The 22,288-nt window shown below is 42.7% G+C and overlaps 2 protein-coding genes across 5 annotated transcripts in view; both read right to left on the bottom strand.

The window, feature by feature from the left end:
• LOC135237276 (NCK-interacting protein with SH3 domain-like) overlaps positions 1–22,269 on the bottom strand; it is a 31,158-nt gene extending 8,889 nt beyond the window's left edge. The window contains exons 1-13 of one of the 4 annotated variants that reach the window (XM_064304260.1): positions 21,859–22,268; positions 18,815–18,927; positions 18,106–18,310; positions 16,690–16,765; positions 15,827–16,434; positions 15,383–15,553; positions 14,810–14,896; positions 13,475–13,613; positions 13,071–13,151; positions 12,681–12,809; positions 12,265–12,357; positions 11,841–12,013; positions 10,911–11,647 (exon numbers count right to left, since the gene is read on the bottom strand). In XM_064304260.1, the coding sequence (XP_064160330.1) occupies positions 11,417–11,647; positions 11,841–12,013; positions 12,265–12,357; positions 12,681–12,809; positions 13,071–13,151; positions 13,475–13,613; positions 14,810–14,896; positions 15,383–15,553; positions 15,827–16,434; positions 16,690–16,765; positions 18,106–18,310; positions 18,815–18,927; positions 21,859–22,029 (2,277 nt within the window). In that variant the 5' untranslated portion in view covers positions 22,030–22,268 and the 3' untranslated portion in view covers positions 10,911–11,416. Of the gene's footprint in view, positions 1–10,910; positions 11,648–11,840; positions 12,014–12,264; positions 12,358–12,680; positions 12,810–13,070; positions 13,152–13,474; positions 13,614–14,809; positions 14,897–15,382; positions 15,554–15,826; positions 16,435–16,689; positions 16,766–18,105; positions 18,311–18,797; positions 18,928–21,835 lie in introns of those variants that run through there. The other 3 variants (XM_064304261.1, XM_064304262.1, XM_064304263.1) reach the window with 3 other exon arrangements.
• On the bottom strand, positions 768–7,663 carry slc25a20 (solute carrier family 25 member 20). Its single transcript, XM_064304290.1, has 9 exons — positions 7,363–7,663; positions 6,249–6,341; positions 5,752–5,879; positions 4,777–4,867; positions 4,481–4,598; positions 3,024–3,096; positions 2,794–2,903; positions 2,130–2,254; positions 768–1,669 (listed from the first exon to the last, which is right to left on the bottom strand). The coding sequence occupies exons 1-9, from the start codon at positions 7,465–7,467 to the stop codon at positions 1,607–1,609; spliced, it is 906 nt and encodes a 301-aa protein (XP_064160360.1). The 5' UTR covers positions 7,468–7,663; the 3' UTR covers positions 768–1,606.
• Positions 22,270–22,288: the final 19 nt, after the last annotated feature.

Genomic DNA, 22,288 nt, shown 5'->3' with positions numbered 1-22,288 from the left:
TCTCGTTGTTTTGCTGCTGATAATAATATCAACATCTTATAACAGATTGTAAATATAATTTTTAATCCAAGAATATCTTGTTTAGCAGATTGTAAATATTTTAACCAAAAAAAAAAACTGCCATAGAACATTCAGTGAAAACTCGTTCATTTCTCCTACGAAGTTCACGTTACAGAATACAAAATACAAGTTATTGCAATCATCATTCTGTAAAATTGACATAACTACCACTCAATAAATAACTGCAATAGGGCTATATCATGTCAGCACTACTGTACTGAAAGCACGTCATTTGGTCAGATACTAGCACACAATACACAACATATTACTGTAATATTCCATATATTTTTAAATGACAAAAAGTATAAATTTATGTCATGAGTAATCGGCATTACACAGAAAGATTAGGCAAGTTTGGTATAAAAAAAACTCATTTTTGTGTGTTCCATATTGGCCGCAGCTTATTCTCAGGAATAAATGCAACTACCCAACTGTGTTACTGTCACATGTTTCCTAGAAAGATAATGTTGCACTCTTCTGTCACTCTTCAAGCAGGATGCGATACCCTATACTTTTATGTCCTTCCATTATTTAATTACTTTTTATGCTAAACAAAAATCTGATGAAGCTTTTCATCATTGTCAAATAAATCTTCTAAACAAACCAATACTAAATCCTTGTCAGGCCAGATGAGCTCCACCTCCCTACCAATGATGCCCTGAAAACAAGCTTTAATGAAGACAGAAAACACAAATCCATTGAAGATATTTATGTACATTAGCTTGTTTATTTATAAATTATTTAAACATAGAATCAGCTGTTACTCAAAACTTCAAGTTTTGGGTGGTATGTGGGTTAAAATTCTACTGAACCAACTGAATCTCATGATTTCCCCCAGCAATTTAGATTTATGTTCTTGTTTAATTGGTCAGTGAAGATTTGCAGTAAATGATGATAACTATAACTACACACACACACACACACACACACACACACGTACACACACACACAAACACACACGTACGCACACACCTATGCACACACATACGCACACACACATGCACACGCACGCACACGCAGAAAGGTACTGGCTCCCTACTTAGACTGACTGACATTCAGAAAAGTAAGGCACGTGTTGCAGTTCTCTTTATGGCTTTTAAACAAATTCCTTCTCAAATAAAATGCAAAACAAAGTGATCATTCCAGAGTAGAAATGCAGTTGGGAGTACATCTCTGCTGCTTGCTGTGAAATGTGGTCTGTGCACACTGTGTGTGTCAGTACTGGCTCAAGTTAACAGCTTGTCATTACCGGATGTGTTTATTGTATGCTACTCTACTACTGCATGTGTCAGTGTTGTATGTGTGTACTGGCACTGTGAATGTTGGGAATGCTTGTTAGTTCTGCATGTGTGCACCATCACTGTGAATTCAGGTACTGTCTGCCAGCTCTGTATGTGTATACTGCATGTGTCAGTTATGTATGTATGCATGGACCATGCGTGTCAATGCTGTGTGTATGCATTGCGTGTCTGTACTGCACGTGTGCACTGGGTGTCACTTCTAAATGTGTGCGGCTTCCAGCTCTTCCGGAGAGGTGCATGTTGGGTCACAGGTTCGGTAAGGCCCAGTTGAGGAACTTCATGGCAACTTCAAACCCTAGGAAGCAGGCCTGAGCAGGGAAAGAAAGGGAACTTTAGGGGCATGGTCTCCAGGGCTCCCTGCTAAAGCACCGGACCTCAAATTAAATCCTAACTGACTTGGAAAAGTGCCTGTGTCTACTGTATATAAATAATGCGTACATGTGTAAACGGTAGGGAATGAGCAGAGTGTGATCGATGTGCTAGTGGTGGGTGAGAAAGGTACGTGTGGTGTGAATGGTGTGAGTAATACATGAGAAGTGTATGTGCTGAAAGAGTGAGCAGTGTGTGAGCAGTGCACAAGTAATGCCTGGGGGATGTGTGGTTTGTGTGTGCTGGCGAATACTGTGTGTGGTGTTTTTTTTTCCCCCGTTTATGATAGGTGTGTGACGATTGTGTGAGGCTGATGAGTAATTTCTGAGTGGTCTTTAGGCAGTGTGTAAATAATGCACGATTAGTGTGTGCGAGAGAGAGAGTGTTGCAGGTACTAACTGCGTTGGCTGGGAATGCCCTCAGCATTACAGCAGTGAAGCCCTTGTACAGGGAGGCCACACCCTCTTCCCTCAGAAGTTCCCGCAGAACGTCCCGGAAGCCATGGGGATACTTCCCCTCAGGTGCTGGGGATTCCAGAAAGCAACACCGCATTTACAGCAAGTGTTTAGCAAATACGGTGTACAGTACACACATATTATGTGAACACATACCATTACTCCTGTTGCTACTGCTGATCCTGCCTCGCTCAAAAGTACAACAGCAGGGTCCCGACCTGGGAATCTAACCAATAACTTCAAGCTACAAGCCCAGCTCCCCCTAACCATTATACTACACTGCTGCACTAAATCTCATTGTACCACTACTCACTATACATATCACAAAGCCCAATCATAACCCTGCTCACTGTGATAAACCTGCATGAAGTGTAAAAGCCTACTCATACTGCTGGGTCTGCTCATACTCTTTTAGGCCATGCAATTGTAGCTTCAGTAACTTGAGTACTGCAAATGTTTACTTTAACGATTTAAGAAATATATATATATATATATATATATATATATATATATATATAATTACATAATAAAAATAATTACATAAGAAAATTATGCAATTTTAATGTAACAAAATATACAGTACATACACTGACCACACGCACACATACCTGTTTGAAAGCGGGACTTGAGCACGTCAGGGGGGATGGCCACAGCCCAGTTGAAGATTCCCGCCATTCCTCCAGCAAACAGAATACTAGGAACACTGAGCTCAGAGGGGCTGCAATTGACACGTTCATGCGCACACGCAGGCACATTGTGTTATTGTCAGAACACTCAACATTGAGCTGGGGGGAAGCAAAACCCACACACACACATACAAAACCACACACACACTGACCTGCGGCCCTCTGGAGTGAGGATGTTTTTCAGCCACTCGTAACTCATGAAGTACATGCCACTGGCTGGTACATCTGGAACAGAGACGGCCGCCAGTCACACAGAGTCAGAAACCCCAAAAAGGAGCAGCACTTTGCAGCATTTAGCCAGGGAATATGGCTCACGGCAAGCCATCGTCAAGGGCAGCGCTCATGTGCAACATTAGCTAAAACTGGCAGTGTGGCATATTCCGTAGCTACTTAGTCTCATCTCACTTTGTTCAGAGTGCAACACAGAAACCGCAGTGTGCTCAATTTTAGGACCAATTTCATTTGTATGTTGAAGGGAAACCCCCACCAAAATGGCCTGCATGACTGGTGAAATTAACCTCTATATGTCACAGTAAGTCAGTACCTCTCATTACAATTTAGTCATTGGGAAATTGTTTTTGCACAAAACAAAAGTTAATTAAACAATGTGAGTCAGTACATCTCTTTATGGCGAGTCAGTGAGAGACAGTAACACAGGTAGTACCTCTGATTAAGGTGACTTGATACGTCTCATTACAATGTGGCAGTGTGAGTCTCATTAGGGTAGGTCAGTATCAGAGTGAGTCTGTACCTCTCATTAGGGTAGGTCAGCATTAGAGTGAGTCTGTACATCTCATTACGGTAGGTCAGTATTAGAGTGCGTCTGTACCTCTCATTAGGGTAGGTCAGTATCAGAGTGAGTCTGTACCTCTCATTAGGGTAGGTCAGCATTAGAGTGAGTCTGTACATCTCATTACGGTAGGTCAGTATTAGAGTGCGTCTGTACCTCTCATTAGGGTAGGTCAGTATCAGAGTGCGTCTGTACTTCTCATTAGGGTAGGTCAGTATTAGAGTGCGTCTGTACTTCTCATTACGGTAGGTCAGTATCAGGCCATGTCTGTACCTCTCATTAGGGTAGGTCAGTATCAGGGTGAGTCTGTACCTCTCATTAGGGTAGGTCAGTATTAGAGTGCGTCTGTACTTCTCATTAGGGTAGGTCAATATCCGAGTGAGTCTGTACTTTTCATTACGGTAGGTCAGTATCAGAGTTCGTCTGTACTTCTCATTAGGGTAGGTCAGTATCAGGGTGAGTCTGTACTTCTCATTAGGGTAGGTCAGTATCAGGGTGAGTCTGTACTTCTCATTAGGGTAGGTCAGTATCAGGGTGAGTCTGTACCTCTCATTAGGGTAGGTCAGTATCAGAGTAAGTCTGTACTTCTCATTAGGGTAGGTCAATATCAGAGTATGTCTGTACTTCTCATTAGGGTAGGTCAATATCAGAGTGAGCCTGTACCTCTCATTAGGGTAGGTCAGTATCAGAGTGAGCCTGTACCTCTCATTAGGGTAGGTCAGTATCAGGGTGAGTCTGTACCTCTAATTAGGGTAGGTCAGTATCAGAGTGGGTCAATACCTCTCATTAGGGTAGGTCAGTATCAGAGTGGGTCAATACCTCTCATTAGGGTGAGGGCGGTTCCCTTGTAAACGCCTCTTATGCCACTCTCTCTGTACAGCTGCTTCACACAATCCATTGGCCCAGCATACTTCACTTCCTTAGAAGCAGACTGGATCTGTACACACACAGTTACACAAACAGTTTCCCACACAGTTATAGAAAAGCACGTGCACACACACACAACACACACACATGCACGCACGCACACACACACACACGCGCACACACACACACAGACACATGCATGCACGCACGCACGCACGCACACAAACGCGCGCACACACACGTCTCACCTGCAGCAGGCACTTGATTCGCTCTCCAGGAGCCATGATGGCCGTAGTGAAAACCCCTGATAACATTCCTGCAGCAAACAGCTGAGGATACCTGAGAAAGAACACACGTACACACCTAAGATTTTATTTTAACATTCATACATATAAAACCCAAAGCCATTTTTGTCTTAATTTGGTTCTTAATGTATTTATGAAAAAGGTCATAAAACATTTATACATCATCTAAAACTGTATATATGTAATTGATATAACATTTAAACCGTTATATGTTTACATATTAATACAGCAGATAACATTAATGCATCTAAAGGTTTTTAAAAAATGGACACATCAAACAGTAAATCATGCAAACATGCAATCACAATACTACAATAAAAATAATAATAATAATATTATTATTAGTCATAGTAATACAATTAGTATCATTTTACAGTTTACTGTTTAGTTAAAACAGTGAAGAGCTGTGCCTTTCGTTAAAATGCCCAAAGGAATTTCTGGACACAGGTGCATAGGTCTAATAAGCATTCAACTTGGTGCAAGGTAGAGCACACTGAGATTTTTTAAAAAGACTCCGATCACCACCGCTGATCGCTCAAACCTGAAAGGCTGTATTGTGGTAGTCTATCAGGATCAGCGATTATTTCTTCTACAGACCCAAAAGAGTCAGAGTCATCTGACTATATTTCAGCGCTGTGCATACGTCACGCATCACAGATGTAAATTTCTGGTGTGACTTCGGGTTTTACCATTAGAAGTGATCAATTTGTCATAATAAAAACAATTTCAGCTTAATTTAATGAGAATCCTCTAGACTAAAAAGAACTGGTCTAATATCTTTGGGGATGCCATTTTGTGGTGCTTACACTTTAATCGATTTAATTGAAGAAGTGGTTCCAGAAGCACAAATACACAAATGCACACACACTTATGCACACACACTCATAGACGTGCGTGCGCGCACACACACACACTCACGTGAGGATATCATTCGGGTGCTTCTGTTGCAGTTTCTTTCCAAGACCGAAACCAAAGAAACAGATGGCAAACATTGGTGTGACTCCAATGATGGGAGCAGCCATTCCTTTATATAAGCCCAGAAATCCCTGAGAGGGAGGAAAAGAAAAAGAAAATTATTCATTATTATTTTTTAAAAGCTTATAGAGTATATAAAGAAAGCTCCACAAACTGAACTTGTCCAGCCCATTGTTATACACAAGTTTGGGGATCCACTCAGCACAGCTACAATAAAAACAGTACAGAAAAACTAAATTGTTTCTCCACTGATACTATAAAAAAAACCTCATGTGCCAAAATTCAAGTCCCCAAAACACACCACAATTTAAAATGCAGGCAAATCCAGTTCAGCACGCCAGACAGCATGCTCTCCCCATGCTGTCATTTCTGAGCCTGCTCTGCCCCTTCTCCACCCCCTGGCTCCACCCCCTCTTCCCCATTGCCCCACTCTTCCCCACCTCTTTAACAAAGGTCTTCTTAAAGCAATCGAAGGTGCCGGAGTACTGAAGGGGCTGCCCAGGAACAGCTTTGGGCTGTGTCTGCAAGCGGACCTGAGAGACAGAAGAGTGGAATTATGCACACATTATGAGAAACACTCAGCTAAACTCTCTCACACAGTTTCTCAGTTGGCACACTTATAAATCAAACACACTCACCATTTTGTGCATCAGGATTTTAAAAAGAGTTTTTAAAAACATTTAAAACTTGAATCTTACAGTCTAGGACTGAGCTGAAGTGCGGGGTTGGGGGATGATGCTTTTTAACTTAGGTATAAATTGGCATCAGTACCAAACACTATTTCTCCAAAATATTTATTGAACCATTTAGATCCACACACATCAATTCAGTGCATATGGCTGCAATAAACCCAACATCTATTGGTAGAAAATATATTTCTATTTGCTTATTGAATACATGTACCTTTGGGAATTTGCTGCTACAAGCGACTTGTTAACAGTCCTCTCATTAGTCCGGTTAGCTTCCTATAGACCGATTACTGTTGCTAGCACAAGCTACCTAAACCAGAAGTCACTGTGTCAAAGGTCGCCATACCAATTGACTAGCCAGCTAGTTTTGTGTTGCTACGAATACCTGTACGGGACAGTTTAAAGTAATTAGACTGGTTACAGTCAGAAAAGTTTGACATGCCTCTCATCCTACCCACACAGCTTTCAATTTGCAAAGCTTATCTGCAGTGCACGACACTTGTAATAGGATAACTAACCCTGAGCGAGCCAATTGACTAACTGAGTGGTTTGAGATGTTTCAGTATCTAACTAGCTAACGTTATAGGGAATATGTAACTATGCTGCCACGGTGTATTTCACAATGAAACATTAGTCCGAAGTTAGTTCGCTGCATGGGGCGTTTTTTAACCGAACTAGCCATCCCAGTATATTAGATTGCAAAGTTAAAAAAAAACTAAGTGCACGGTTACCAGCGCTAAGAAAGTTAGCTGAAATGAGTGGTATCTCAGGATGAAATGTGTCCATTGTTAGCAAGCTAGCGTAGAGTAATCAAACGATACAAAAAAGAAAGCACGACAAACTAGGAGCTAATTTGGCTAGCTACCTTTATGGTGTCAAGAGGGTGTCCAGCGAAGACCAGACAGACTCCACCGAATCCCCCTGCGAAGAAGTTCTTCCCAGGGCTGATAGGTTGCGGTTGTTTTGCCATTTTATTTACTTCAGGGATTAACTACAGTCAGGATATCTTTCTGCTAACTCCAAACAATCTTATGAACGGAGCCAGAAGAACGATTACTGCCAGAGGTGAACCGTAGTGAAATTAGCTAGCTACTATCTTTTCGTGTCACCCCGCCTAAGTACCCGGGGACCTTTCCCCTATATAGTTACCCGGACTAAAAACAGTGTAACACCTTGCTTGCGTGTGCTTCTCCGTTTACAGTTCGATGTGGATAACTACCACATAAATTACAAGTACGTCCACTAGATTTCCATTTCGTGGTGAGAAAAGCATACATCTCAATGGTAACCAACTATGTGACCACAGCATATATAAATAAAGCGATTTTGTTGGTTGATAAAGGTGTCCGATTATCGCTGATACTGAATGAGTAAACTGGAACATTTTCAAATGTAGTTAATGCGAATGCGGATAAAATACGTTTGCAAACTCATTTCGTTATGGCTAAATATGTTTTGACATCCCAAATCGTCGTATTTCATTATGTCTCAGCGTTCAGTTTCATATAATACGCACTGCAAAATACATTACTTCGTTTCGTGAAAGCGTTTTTTAAATTTTTTATTTTATTTATTATTATTATTATTATTATTATTATTATTATTATTATTATTATTATTTGCAGTGCTACTCATTTCGTCATGGCAGTCCCCGTGTACATCGATTTTTGCGAAAATTGGTCGACCAGAAAGTATTTGAATAATCAAGTGCAGATTTGTTCGACACGCTTGGTAGTTTCTAGACGTCAACAGCAGGTGGCATTGGTATCTCCCTTATGTTATTCAGCCTTGAAATGCATTGATCCTGCTTGACCTGACACCCAGACAGTAGAACATTCACTCCAACCTTCCCATAATCCCTCTGGATCTGAAACAGCAGACAATACACTGATTGTCGGCAGACTGACCAACAGGCAGAGAGAACGGGGCAGGCAGACAGATAGATTCTCTCACAGCTGTGTCTTCAGGGGTCATGTCTAGAGTAATGTGTGTAGAAGGGTGGAGTCAGGTAGACCCTCCTCCACTGTCACATAAACCTTAACCTCTGCTTCAGACTCAACATTCTACACCTAGGCAGAAACACAGGGTTACCCACAGGGTAATCACATAGGACAGTGTAAACTGTAGTTGTGAATCTGCTGTGCATGTAAATAAACAGAAACAAAAGACTAATTTCTTGGCCAGGGGTAGGCCAAGAAATTCTTTGATCCTATAACAGAAAAAATCAGGTGGGATCTCTCAAGTAATGCAACTGCATATTCATTGCATATTGTGACAGTGCTGGGGATAGCCATCGAGTCATACGGTGAACAAACAAACACAAAAATGTGTGGCTGACCACCTTTCATGACCTTCTTGTGCTTAAACAAAGTCACTCAAACAAGAACATGAAAAATGGAACAAAAATGCATCACAACCACCGCCCCCCCCCCCCCCCCCACCCCCCACCCCACTGCCCACCAAAAAAAAAACAAAAAACAAAAAAAAACTAACAAACAAACGCAACAACTCAGGCCAAAGTGGCCAGTACCATTATGCAACAGAATGGTGTGCCTTTACACATGGGCCCTAAGCGTTTCTTTGAGCCCAATCAGTGGCAGGTGCTGTCCAGAATCTTTTGTGAAGCAAACCCACCATCACCCTTGGGATTCCCCCATATTAGATCAATCATCAGGGTGAGACACGCAAAAGAGCACACATGATTGGATAGACTATTGTAGGACTAGTGGGCTCATAAACACATCATAATCCATAACTGTCCAAAGTCATCCACTGATGAACATTGTCTAGTGAAGCAGGCAGAAGTCTTGCCTCACTGAAGTTCTTTCGAAATCCTGAGGATGTCACTGTTTTGCAAGATACCAGACATGTTTTTGAACCAAGGCACGGTTTTTTAGCTTCATGAGGAAAACATTCATTGTGGTGATAATGCAACATTAAAAAAAGATATGTAGAGTGTGTTATGCATGTTTTTTCTTTATTTTTTGGTGAAGCACTTTGGTGAAGCTTCACCTGTTGTCTTTGAGAAACCTCCTCTGAGCCCAACAATTAAACAACTGGTATCAGCTGCTCTGATTGGCTATGAGCCACAGCTGCTGCCACGCCTGTGTGTGGGGTTGATGCTGTGCAAGGCCCTGCGGGTCTGTCAGGTCACTGATACACCTGAGGAGTTAAGGGGACAGCAAACCAGACACAGGAGCAGGAGAGAGTTGCTCCTGTCACTATATATAATCATCAAAGGTCACATTCTATTTTAAAAATGTTACTGTAAGACATTCTCACACACTATTTACCCTGGGGGGTATTGTGAACTGACATTTTAATGGTTCGGTAGATTGAGCTGCTTCTTTTTAGCCACAAGATCCAAGCACACATTCCATTTCATGCATGGGGTAAATCTGATATGGGGTAAATCTGTTGCATTCTGTGAAGAATTATGAGAATCTTTCTGCAGTAGGCAATATAATTTAAGGCTTGCACACACACACACACAACCACACACACAGTCATCCTGTTCCATCACATATTTTTAAAGTATCATTTATAATATTTTTATGAAAAGTACTCTTGCACTGGAGGCATTGTAAACTCGGTCATTTTGATGATACAGTGGATTTTTCTTGTATCCTGTTGATCCCTCTTTAGCTTTTTCTCCCCATTTTTTTTTTTGAGTGATGGGGCAGTATAGATGACAACTCCACTCTACACCCACAGGACTCCATCTTAATGGTAGAAACTCCATTCTAAACACACCGGTGTAGCTCAGTGTCGTGCAGTGTAATATGGTGTATTTGAATGTGCAGTTTTTCCAATTTCACATTCTACTATACGGTAGTTAAATATTATGAGTTTAGAACTTTCTGGAACCCTTAGGGTAGTGTAATTGAATGTACTTTATGTATATTCTTCCAATCTGGTGTAGCTGTAGTGTAATGTAGTGTTGCTAATGTATATTTTTAGTGGAATGCATTAACATTTAGTGTAGTTAATATTTTTATTTGGTGTGGTGAGATAGAGAATTCAGCACCCTCACCTTCTCTGCCAGAGCCCCTGCATATATTGCAGCATTGGAAAAGTAGTTGCAGCAGAATGGAAAACTACCTCACTTGGAACCTGTTTCCCCTGAAGGACAAGATGCAGCTTATTAAGGCCTTAAAGGTTCTGAGGCAGATTCAGCTACAGATGGGTGCGGCCGACTAGCTTGCGGTACATCTTCCTGAGCCCGTCTCATTTTATGTGTTTGTGGATATCTGTGTGTGCGCGCACATGGAAGTGTGCATAAATGTGTCTGTATAAATGTGTGGTTATGTATGCTTATATTTGTGCATTTAACAGTGTTTGCATGTGTAAGCATGTGTGCATGTGACAGTGTCTGTATCGGTGTTGCATGGGCAATTAATAAAGAAAAGGAAATTTTGTTTGCATTGTTTATTTCAGTTTAGTTTTATGAAAATACAGTTTGTTATTTCCGCTCTTCTCAGACAGCCACACACTGTTAAAACATACAGTAACTGGGAAAATATACTTTTAGTTTATTAGCCTGAGAGACACATACTGGTGGCAATTTAGAATTTAGATTTGGAGAGTGTGGAAGAACAAGCACACAAACACACATACATCCATACACATACACCTATGTACACACACTGTGTTTATGTAGAGTATCAGTGTCATGGCAATGATCTCGTTGTTTTAACTGAATTTGTGTGAGTGTTTGTGCGCGTGTGTGTATGTGTGTGTGCACGTGTGCACACAAGTGCGTAAGAGAGATGGTGAGTCAAGATTAGTGTGTGTGAGAAACATTAAGTGTGTGTGTGTATCAGTGAGAGAAAGAGAAACAAAGAGAGTGAGTATATGTGTGTTTGAGAGGAAGAGGGTTTGTGTAAATGTGTGTATGTGTGTTTGTGAGCATGTGTATGTCAGTCCTGCTGATGGCAGATATCAGGAAACTCCTTATAGATCTGCTGCACTATTAGTCTGTCCATCTGCCTGGTCACCGTCCCCTCCTCCTCTCCCTGTCCCGCCCCCTCCTCCCCTTCCACCAGGATGCGCTGCAGCGCCCTCTGAAGGTCGCTCAAACGATGGCGTTGCTGCAGGTAGTCTGTGGTGCGGATGATGGCATGCATGAGGGAGAGATACTCCATACGCAGCTGGAGAGAGAGGGAGAGAAACACAGGAAGGGCCAGAGAAGGAGGAAGAGAGAGAGGGGAAGAGAGAAGGGAGGGCAAGAAGGTGATAAATAAAAGAAAAAGGAGAGAGAAGAGCTTGAGGTCATAAACACAGATCATACAATCCTGAATGAAAACCATTCAGAAGTCTGTAGTCCAAGTCTGTCTGCCTCACCTTGTCCCCAGGGGACAGGTCAGAGATCTGGCGCACAGCGATGTCAATCATCACCATCATATCAGAGTGGTAGAAAATGGTGGCGGTGTCTTTGCTGGCAAAGATGTCCTGCAGAAACTTCAGCACAGCGTGTGGAGCAGGCGGGGCATGATTAAACATACAAACTGGATCACCTAGAGAGAGGAGGGGGGGGGGATGGAATAATAAAGAGAAATTTTGCAGAACCTATAAAATTCTTCCATCCATTGTGATCCCTTAGGGTCTCCAGGCCTAATAATCTTCTGATAACCAAAGAATTAGAATTCCTCACACAGTGGACAGGTTTTAAACAGAGACAGGGCAGATACAGAGACAGGAAACAAACAAATACAGGAAGTGAACAGAGACACTAAGTGAACAGAGACAGGAAATTACTGTGTCTGACCTCCTCTGTTCAGCAGTAGTAAGATCTTCTCTGACAAAATCTTCACATTTCCTTTGCTAATAAGTGTTTGCATGATGACATTAGTGTCTGGAGCTGAAAGAGAAAAGGCACATATCTTACCATAAAGTAGTGAATAGAACACAACCATACAACTCTTCATGTTCAAATTATTTACTGCCATTTACTTTACAAAACAATTCATTCACCTGATTCACCACTGTAATTGTGAATTAGAAGACAGACAAACCACCCATCCTGATTCAAAAGATTTAATGGCAGACTCAGCTACTTTTATACACAAGCATTACTAATTAAAGTGAATAGCCTCCCAGTGACCAAACAAAGTGCAGAGATTGCCTGTGTCCAATCAAAATGAAGAGAGTTTCTGTGTGTCCACTCAAAGTGAAGAGGCTCACCTTTCAGGTGCAGGTTGAATGCCAAGAGCAGGTTAATACAGAGGTCAGGAAGCTGCTCAGTGGAGTCAGAGGGGAGGCCGTTCTCAATCACCTCCAATAGGAACAGAACAAACGAGCTGTTCAGCTGCTCTGCAACACAGAGTACACCACTTTTATAACACAGTTACAATGCTCTTACACTGCCCTTGCACCTTTAGTATCAACTGTTATATGGTGCAGGATACACCAAGCTTACCACACACACACACACACACACACACACACACACACGCACGCGCGCACGCACACTCTCATACTCACATAAACATCTCATACTCACATAAATCACACATACATAAGGACATTCATGCATGCATGCATACACAAACACGGAGTTACAGTCTCTCGTACCGTAGTGGTGGTATGGCACCTGCTCCCCCATGGAGAAGATCATAGATAGGACTAACACAGAGTAGCACAGCTTCTGATGCTCTGCAGAAACAAACACACACACACACACAATGCATATTCAGTTATAGAAACAAAATCAGAGAGGCACACATTTAGTTTTACAGGCAGTTGCAGTGAGACACTTTTAATAAACTTCCCTCTATTAACAATAAAAGGAAGAAGAAACCCAAAAATCTACAATATTATGCAGGACCCCACAGCAAATATGAAACCTACAAAAAGGAAAAATGAAAAAAGGAAACAAAAAGCCAAAAAAGTTCAACAATGAGAGAAAGAGCGAGAGAGACAGAGAGAGAGAGAGAACGATAGAAAGGGCAGATTTATAGTCTGACAGATTTGCGCACCCTGGGTGTCAGTTTGAATGTCGCGAGCGAGCTCCATGGGCAGTATGGAATTAAGGAGGGTGGAGATGAGGGCGGAGTCCAGACTGCACATCGCCCCAAAGACCTTGAGCAGCAGCAGCCGCAAAGACACTCTGTGCTCCTGCATACAGCACAGACACAGGCATGGAGGTATAACTGCAGCATTACGAGCACTACACAAATATCACAACTACGCACATACAGCACACACATGGGCACAGTGCAGGGATGCACAATAACATTGGGGTCATACTGCTGCCATCCCATAATAGCTCACTATGGTGGCCAGATGCCAAGACTACAGCCGATGATGATGATGCAGGATACATGCATCAAAGGCGACGCATCTGATGTGCTGCAGATGCCATACAATCAGTGAGATTGTCATGCTCAAAAAGCAGCCTAATTATCCCTTTATTATTTATTACTTACTAATTTTATCATTTTTACCAGCCAAATTAAAGCAAAGCTATACAGACAGTCCGTAGCTACAGACTCATATTCTCTGCTTAATAATAACATTGAAATGTTTGATTATACAAATAAAATTTGTTTTATTTTTCCTTCATAAAATGACATTTGTGTTCATTTCCTTCCATGACTGAGTTTGCTCTACCTTTGTGCTGTAATTTAAAACGAGGCAGAATCAGTATCAGCCAACAGTGCCAGCCAAATCCTTGTTATTGATATATCCCCATAACTTACACATCGTATCCCTAGTGCAGTGTCATAATTATAGTATCACATGTGTAACTACACACTAACATCTCAGATTAAAATTACAGTTATAATGCAGGCATTATAATTACACACTAACATAACATAAAAATTGATACAGCATTATAACAGCACTGTAATACATAAAGCTGGCAAAATAACAGACGTTGCAAACTATAGGTCAATTAGTATTCTGCCACTGACATCTAAGACTTCGATTGAAGTTTATTGAACAAAGTATTATCAACCCGACAAATACAGGTATTATAATTACACACTAACCAACATACATGGTACGATGTGATCACTACAGTGTTACAAGTACTGTAACTATACCCTAATGCAATGCACACAGGGGTAAAGCGTTACTTCTGCATAATAACACAAGGTCCAACACAGTACATAAATACACACGGACACAGCATAGCTGTATTACTGTAGTCATCATCACAAATGTATATAATACACAACCATTAAAAAACATTTATATAGTAAAAAAATAATAATAATTATACATAGATACGGTCCTACAGGAGTTATTACTCCGTTAGTAAAGCAGGTTGTACCTGTTACAGCATTCCATGCTAACAGACATCTTACCATCTGGTAGTAAGAAACGAGTGACAGCACAGGCTCTGATTGGTTGGCCCTGCACTTCCGCTTACACACCTCTGGGTCAGCATCCGTCTGTGGGCAACAGTACATCCTCCAGGTCACCATGACAACTTGACTGCAGCCCCAGATTTAATACACTGACATTTACACAGCAGGGCTCCCTGCCACAAACGTCTGCGCTATGAGCAGGGCAATTAAAACTCTCTAGATTCAGAGGCATCATTATTCATATACCATTTCAACAAGACTAACAGACTTGGACACATACATAGGATTAAGTCATGAATCTGGTACACCTATCAATTAGGCTGTAGTGTATGGGCCATTGTACAGTGATCGACTTAGCATACCCGTGACTGGGGGTGGGGTTATGATAGGGGGCGGGGCTGTGACTGGGGGTGGGGTTATGATAGGGGGCAGGGCTTTGATTGGGGACAGGGTTGTGATGGGGGGGCGGGGCTGTGACTGGGGGCGGGTTTATAATAGGGGACAGGGCTTTGATTGGGGGCAGGGCTGTGATGGGCGAGCAGGCTGTCCCCCGGCGCTGCAGCGGCTCACCAGGATCTGCAGCAGCTCCTCCAGGTAGCAGGCGATGAGGGCGTGGTCCTCGTACAGGGCCCAGCTGCGCTGCTGCGCGTCCTCGCGGTGCCGGGCCAGGTCCCCGAAGATCACTTCCAGCCTCTGCTCGTCGTGGCAAACCTGCCCCTGAGGCAGAGCCGCTCTCAGGTCCTGCAGCCAGAGCACAACAGCCAGCGAGTTCAGTACTGCTCATATACCCTCTGGTCATACAGCCAGACATAAGGCCCTTTCAAGAGACTCCAAACTGCAACTACGACTGCACGATATATACAGAATCACATTTTTTAAAAGCGTTATAAGAATAACTGGCACCATAGGGGATCTGTGGTGATCTGTGATCTCCTGTAATTAGCCTTGCTCTCCACCAATGAGAGGAGGATTTACTGACCCTGCTCCCCACCAGAGAGGGGAGGACTTACTGACCTTGCTCTGCACCAATGAGAGGAGAACTTGTTCCAGAGCAGAAGCTGCCTGCGGAAGAGCGGTCTGCAGATGACCTACGACCACACCGACCGCCACACGCGACAGCTCGTAACTGAGATTGGTGTTTTTACGGACCAGCTCAATCAGCTCCACCCCTGTAGACACGGGAACAACTGCAGAATGGGTGGGGCTGCTGGAGGGGCTGGCAGGAGCAGCGGGTGGAGCCAAGGAAGAACCTGCGGACTCTGAGTGGTCCTCCAAGGGTGTTGGCTGTTGGGGCTGAGGGGCGGGGCCCTTTTTAGGGATGGCTGGTTGGGCCGGAGGCTGGGGGGACTCAGAGGGGAGGGCAGGGGCAAGGGAAGGGGAAGGGGCAAGAGCAGTGGCAGGAGTAGGGGCAGGGACAGGAGCAGGGGGAGGCGGGGCCTTGGCACGGTTGGGAATCGGGGGAGGGCTGCTGGCAACACTGGGCAGGCTGACGTCTGAGGACACCGCCGAGTGGGAGGAGCCAGAGTCCAGGGAGGCAGAGCTGACTGAGGGCGAGGGCGCAGTACTGGGAGGAGCGCCACGCCCAGGGCCATCTGGGGAAATACTATTGGAACCCTCTGGCTCTGTAGGTGGGGGGACAGAGAGAGAGAGAACGAGAAAGAAGTGCAGAAGTGCACAGTGAGATGGGAAAAAGGACAAAGAGCTGTCAGCCCACCTCACTACTCACAGATATAAAAAGCAGTTATAATAATTTACTTTGTGAGGGCACAGGTACAGGCTATGCACTATAATCAGTGAACAGAGCCATCTATGTGGACAGGGTTTATGGCAGAAAGTGTGAGTAAAGGAGGAGTAGAGTAAGGGTATGAGTAGCTGACCTTTGGGCCGGGTGCCCCTGCGTTTCTCTGGGGGTGGAGGAGTAATGGGGGCCGCACGGCGTGGCTGGAGGGGCACCTGCAGGAGAAGACACATGGAATATGAGACAGAGTGTGTGTGTGCATGTGTGTGTGTCTCCACAGTGCGAGCACCCGTTCATTTGTACATACTGTAAGGATGTCTGAGTGCGTGTTCATGTTTGTTACAACCACGTAGAGGAAATTAACAACAAGATTTCAACTGCGCACCCTTTCATGTCTAAGAAATATACTAATTTTATGACTTTGTAGAACCTTACCTGCCACACACTAACACTTCATAAATGTATCCCTATGGCCCAAAATAACAACCATAGGAATTATCCTCCAACTTGACAACAAAATCCATTCAAGCTTACCGTACAGACGCCTTGAACTTGCGCAGAAACTCTTCGATGTCGCCTGGCCAGCGTCAGCCGACTGTCCCAGTTGGACAGACAGCCCTGTCTGCTGTTTAGTTAGTTCAAGTTTTAAAGTTAGTTTTCCCAAAGGCTAGCTGTAATCCCTTTCCCATTCTGTTTCTGGTTTCGGGTAAAATGATTGGTGCTGCTTCGCGTCTTCTCAGTGATTCGAGAACTCTTTTCATTTTCCTCCCTCGAGGCAGCCATTATGGTGTAAGCGCACCAACTACGTCCCCTGTACTGTCAGCAACCCCCTATTTCTGGTTCTGTCACCAATGTGATGTTTTTACCCCTTATAGGATACAATGCGATCACATGATTGTGTAGGCCTACTTATTCATGCAATTTATTGCCGTCATTAGCCTGCTGGCTAAAGTTATAGCACCGGAGGTAAGCCAAAGCTGAACGAATGCTGAAATAGCAAAGTAGGTTTCAAAGTACACAATCATGTGATAGTGTTACATCCAATAAGTGGTTGATACATTGCAATCGCAACAGAACCGGAAATAGAGGTTCGCAGTGCTGGGGACGCAGATGGTGCACTTACAACGCACACCTTTATTTCCAATGGAGTTGAATCTCTGCACCCAATTCCGTGAGGCACAACCACACAGTCTTAAAGGAACAGACGCGCACCCCAGGATTTTGTTTTCAAGGAAAAGGATAATTACTTGCATACGTTTACAGCTAACCACAAATAATTTGTTATGGGTCATACTGATAATCACATTTTAAACTACCGTTATCCTCGATTTAAGGACGCAACCATAAACATAAACCGGATCGAGAAAATGATGGTGGTTGTCACAATGTGTGTCTGTGTGTTTGTGGGAAGTGTGCGAGTGTAAGTACTGGTCCATGTATATGCAAAACTGTGCGTTTACACACATGTATGCATGTGTGTCTGCGTGTGCGCATTCGTGCATGTGTGTTTGTATGTGTGTGTACACACAGTATCTGGTGTCACAGCATGCAGTACCTGGTAGAGGCCCTGTTCTTCTGGCTCTGTGGTCTCTGATTTCGGCTCGCTGGCCTGGCGCCCATACCCACGGCTCAGTCCATTGGGGGGTTGAGGGGTGTGGCACAGTGAGAGGTCACTGCTGGACGACGGCATCTTCTGTTTGTGACTGGCTGGAGTTGGGCTTCGACGGGAGAGGGTCTCTTTCCTGTGGTGGATTAGCTTCCTGTGGTGACAGAAACAGACAGTGAAACAGTGAAGGAAAAGAGGAAAAAAGAGAAAAAAGAGAAAAAGTAAAAGAGGGACAGAGAGAAATAAACACTTTTCATATCAAATCACCGTTCATTTGGAATACCCCTCTGGTCACTGCTTACATCAGACTGATAGTGCCTGCGCTAAAAAAAAAAAAAAAAAAAAGAAAAGACTGGACCTCAAGGCCCAAGTCTCATGTTCATGCTGGAAAATGAAACATTAAAACACACCTTACACTATGCATACCTGGTCCTGAAATTAATCTGAACAGGCAAGTTCAACTTCCCAGTGAACAGACCGAAACAGAAATCAAAGGCCCACAGCAAGATAAGAAGAAAATTTGTATCAAACTCCAATATATGGCTGAAAATATCCAAGTCATTAAACTAGTGGAGCAGTGTGGCATTGATGCGTCTTCCACTCAGAGCAATTAATGTTTTTATAAATCGCCCTATACAAACCCCTGTGAGAGACTCACTGCAGCACTTCTCTTTGCTCCAGGTTGTATTTGCCTCCGTTTTTCATGGCTGTGTTGTGGATGCCCTCGATGGCCCTGTCGATGGACTGCAGAACCTCATCCTGCTCAGGGGCCTATCGAGAGACCATAGAGTGCATGATCCAGACCACATCCCAAACAAAAATTAATTTCAAATTTTCTTAAGAAACAATAAACTTCACAAAACAAAATAAATAAAAAAAACTGGACAAAGCTGTCTGAAAAGCACATATTCAAGACAAAATTAAATATTTAAGTGAAATATTTTATTATTCACTTTTCAAATATTCTGAAAGTGTTTCAGATATATACTAAAATTATATGAATTCACCCAGTGCTTTGCATCCAAGGCATTTCATTAAAGCGTGTTTTGAACATGTAGCCTATTTCAAATATTTTAAAAATATGAAATGTCAAGATTTTATACATTTATCGATATGAGCTTCAAAAACCTAATTTGTACTTTACTGAGTTAATTCATTCATTTGTAAGACTATGCTCTGATGATACAGTGATTTACAGTGATACCAATGCTCCCTTTACTTAAAAGGAAAAATTTGCTTAAAAACATGGAAGGCAATAATACAAAACACCCAGAGAAGGATACATCTATAATATGCCTAACAACCTGCTTGACAAATTTGACACATTACTCCTAATGATGTAGGCGGGAAGAACTCTGGCCCTTTTTAACACAAAAGGTGTGTGTACGTCGGCATTTTTGCTCTTCACTACTTTGCACAATCTCTACGGTTTCAACCTCAGTCAGTTGAGCGAGTCAGCATGTCAAGGCGATGTACCTAACCCTTAAACTTTAACCTGACAGACAGTGTGCACAGCCTATTCCAGCCTTTCCCTTGCCTCAAGCTCCCACAGTTCATTGTCTGACTAGAATGTGCATGAGATGTGGGGAAAAGGGCTTGATGGGAACTGTACTACCACAACAATTTGGAAAACCGGTTCTGGTGAAGATGAAAAGACTTTAAAAGGCAGGTTTTTATAACTTACAAACACAAATCAAACTGTATTTGGTTAGAGTACTACATCAATAGACATAACAGCATAAGGATTTAACTGAGCTCCTCGAATTTCCTTCCTTTCAGATGTCATTGCTTCAGAATGAATAGCATAACAACAGTAATATAGTTCCATTCTATCACCAAGTCAGACAACTGAGGCCCACCGGTGGATTTGCGAAGTCTTCTTCATTACCTCAAAGTGCCATAATCTCAAGTGATTCAGTGCACAGTACAAACCACAGTGGATTTACATCGCTCACTAAGGACAACCAGGAACCTGTAGGTATCATAGCTGATTCAAGCCCCTATACCAGCAAGTGGGAGTTAACAGTATACCACTGCTGCAGACTCTTGGTCGGTCAGATATTCAATCAAAGTGTCAAATGGCAAACATCATTTTGACCTTCAAAGGATATTGACAGGTATAGTTACCAAAGCTACCAAATGGTACATCATAGCCATATGCCAGCTGAAACAATGTTTGTCACTTTTTTGTGAGCCCCTGTGTGCAGGGGCAATAGTGATAATGCCAGGTGGTAGCTACTTTTGGGGGAAGGATTTTTCTAAATTTCAATAAAAAAGGAGGGCCTTTAGTTACACCTTTCCTTGGCTGTTTTCTGTTCAGCTTTCCAATTTAACTCTGAGTCAAATTATTAATCTGATTAAGTAGTGAATTGACTACACTTAGCCTGTCTAAGCACAAAACAGTAACAGAACCAAAATATAAGAGAACCTGTGCATGAACATGATGGCTGTTCACTGGTCCAGTAATTACAATAATTACATTAGCTTTAATTTCTGAAATTTCACAATTATGTAGAGTTACTGCAGTGAAGTCAAAGTGCCAGCTTTTGAGCTGTACATGCTGATCATCCTTAAAAAATTTAAAGTTTCTTTTATTGCTCTGCATCAAAAAAATGTGTCCAATTATATAAGTATCCTGGAAGAGGTTTTTTTAAAGGCCAGAGGGAAGAGAAAACTATTATGTAACTACATTTCTACCTGTTAAAAACTGTAACATGCTCAATGCCAATGGGTCATGCATTAACTTGTTAGGGAGTTGCACAGAAAGATGAGTGGACAGATTAGTAAAATTATTCTCTCAGAATGAGGAAAGTGTGCTCATTAAGACAGAGGCTTTTGTAGGGAATATCCTGAAATACCCGCAGACAAGCAAACATTATTCTCTATCATTTTGATGGCAAAGCGATGAATTTACACGGAAAGCAATACCCATCTTTAGTGTAGCGCGGCATTAAACGAAAATAGAATTTGCGGTAAATCATAGTTGTGCAGGCTCGCGAGTCGACCACATCAGGACCAGGAGAGGACTAACCTCCAGATGTAATCTCTGCAGCCCGTCCAACGCGCGTGACGCACATCGTATTAAAACTGATTACACCGACGGGCATTTTGGCAGATACATTTTTGGTATTTACTAGCTTTTTTAATTGCTGAAGAGTGCTAGTTTATGTTTAACACAAAGACGCCCAGTAAACTGAGATGAGTCAAGGTTGTTTGGGTTGACGTCAGCATTTTCATTTGGGTTTTTTGCGGACTGAATCAAACAGGATGCCAATTTAAGTACAAGATAAGATCCAGCCTGCACCCCTCAATCATTATAATATACATATAATATACAAATTGCGTCCCTAACGCAAAAAACACTGTCTGCATTAATCGGACATGGGGTGTTGGGAAATGTCTAGCCCCGCATAATTCGCAGTAGCCAGATAGCCAACTAGTTAAATAATTCTGAACAGGTCAAAATGCAGTTATGTCATGCCGTGACATATAGTACACATGGTGCACTGTGAATTCTGCATTACCCTGCGCATAAATGTTAAAACCACCTCGAGCTAACGTCAGATGACTCTGCAAAGCTAACTGTATTCCATCTGTGCGCATCGCCTTAATTTAATCGCAACCCAGTCATGCCTTCTGTTTGGTTTACTTTATGTATAAACTCATTTGACATACTCACAATAACGTTGGCTCAGTTTTTACCTGGATTCTCTCGATATAAGATGACGGTATGTATCCGGTTTCCCCCGAGCTGCAGCGCGATCCGAGCCACCAGTGTTGATTACTCCGCTCCAGGATTAGGAAGCTTTCTCCGGCAGCGAAGTGGAGAGAGTTTGGCTCTGGCGATCGGAACGCGTACAGAGACTTATACATTTTCTAACTTTGGCTGACGTTCGCAAATTTAGCACTTTCGCCGCTCTTATCAGGCTAGTAAGGGTCTGGTTCCAGTGGCAAAAATGGCCACTTAATTCCAGAATTTTCTCAAATGGAATAAATGACCTAAAAATTAAACCGGAGGCACGTAGCTAGCTAGCTAGCCCGTAAGCTAGTTTTCCCCCAGTTTCTCATGTCGCTGTGCGTCGTCCAGTCTTCTTCTTCTTCTTTTAGATCTGTGGCATAGTAAACACCTGCT

Source organism: Anguilla rostrata, chromosome 13, assembly GCF_018555375.3.
Source record: "Anguilla rostrata isolate EN2019 chromosome 13, ASM1855537v3, whole genome shotgun sequence".
NCBI lineage: Eukaryota > Metazoa > Chordata > Actinopteri > Anguilliformes > Anguillidae > Anguilla > Anguilla rostrata.
The sequence above is the reverse complement of the archived record's forward strand: the minus strand, read 5'-3'. Positions and strand labels throughout refer to the sequence as shown.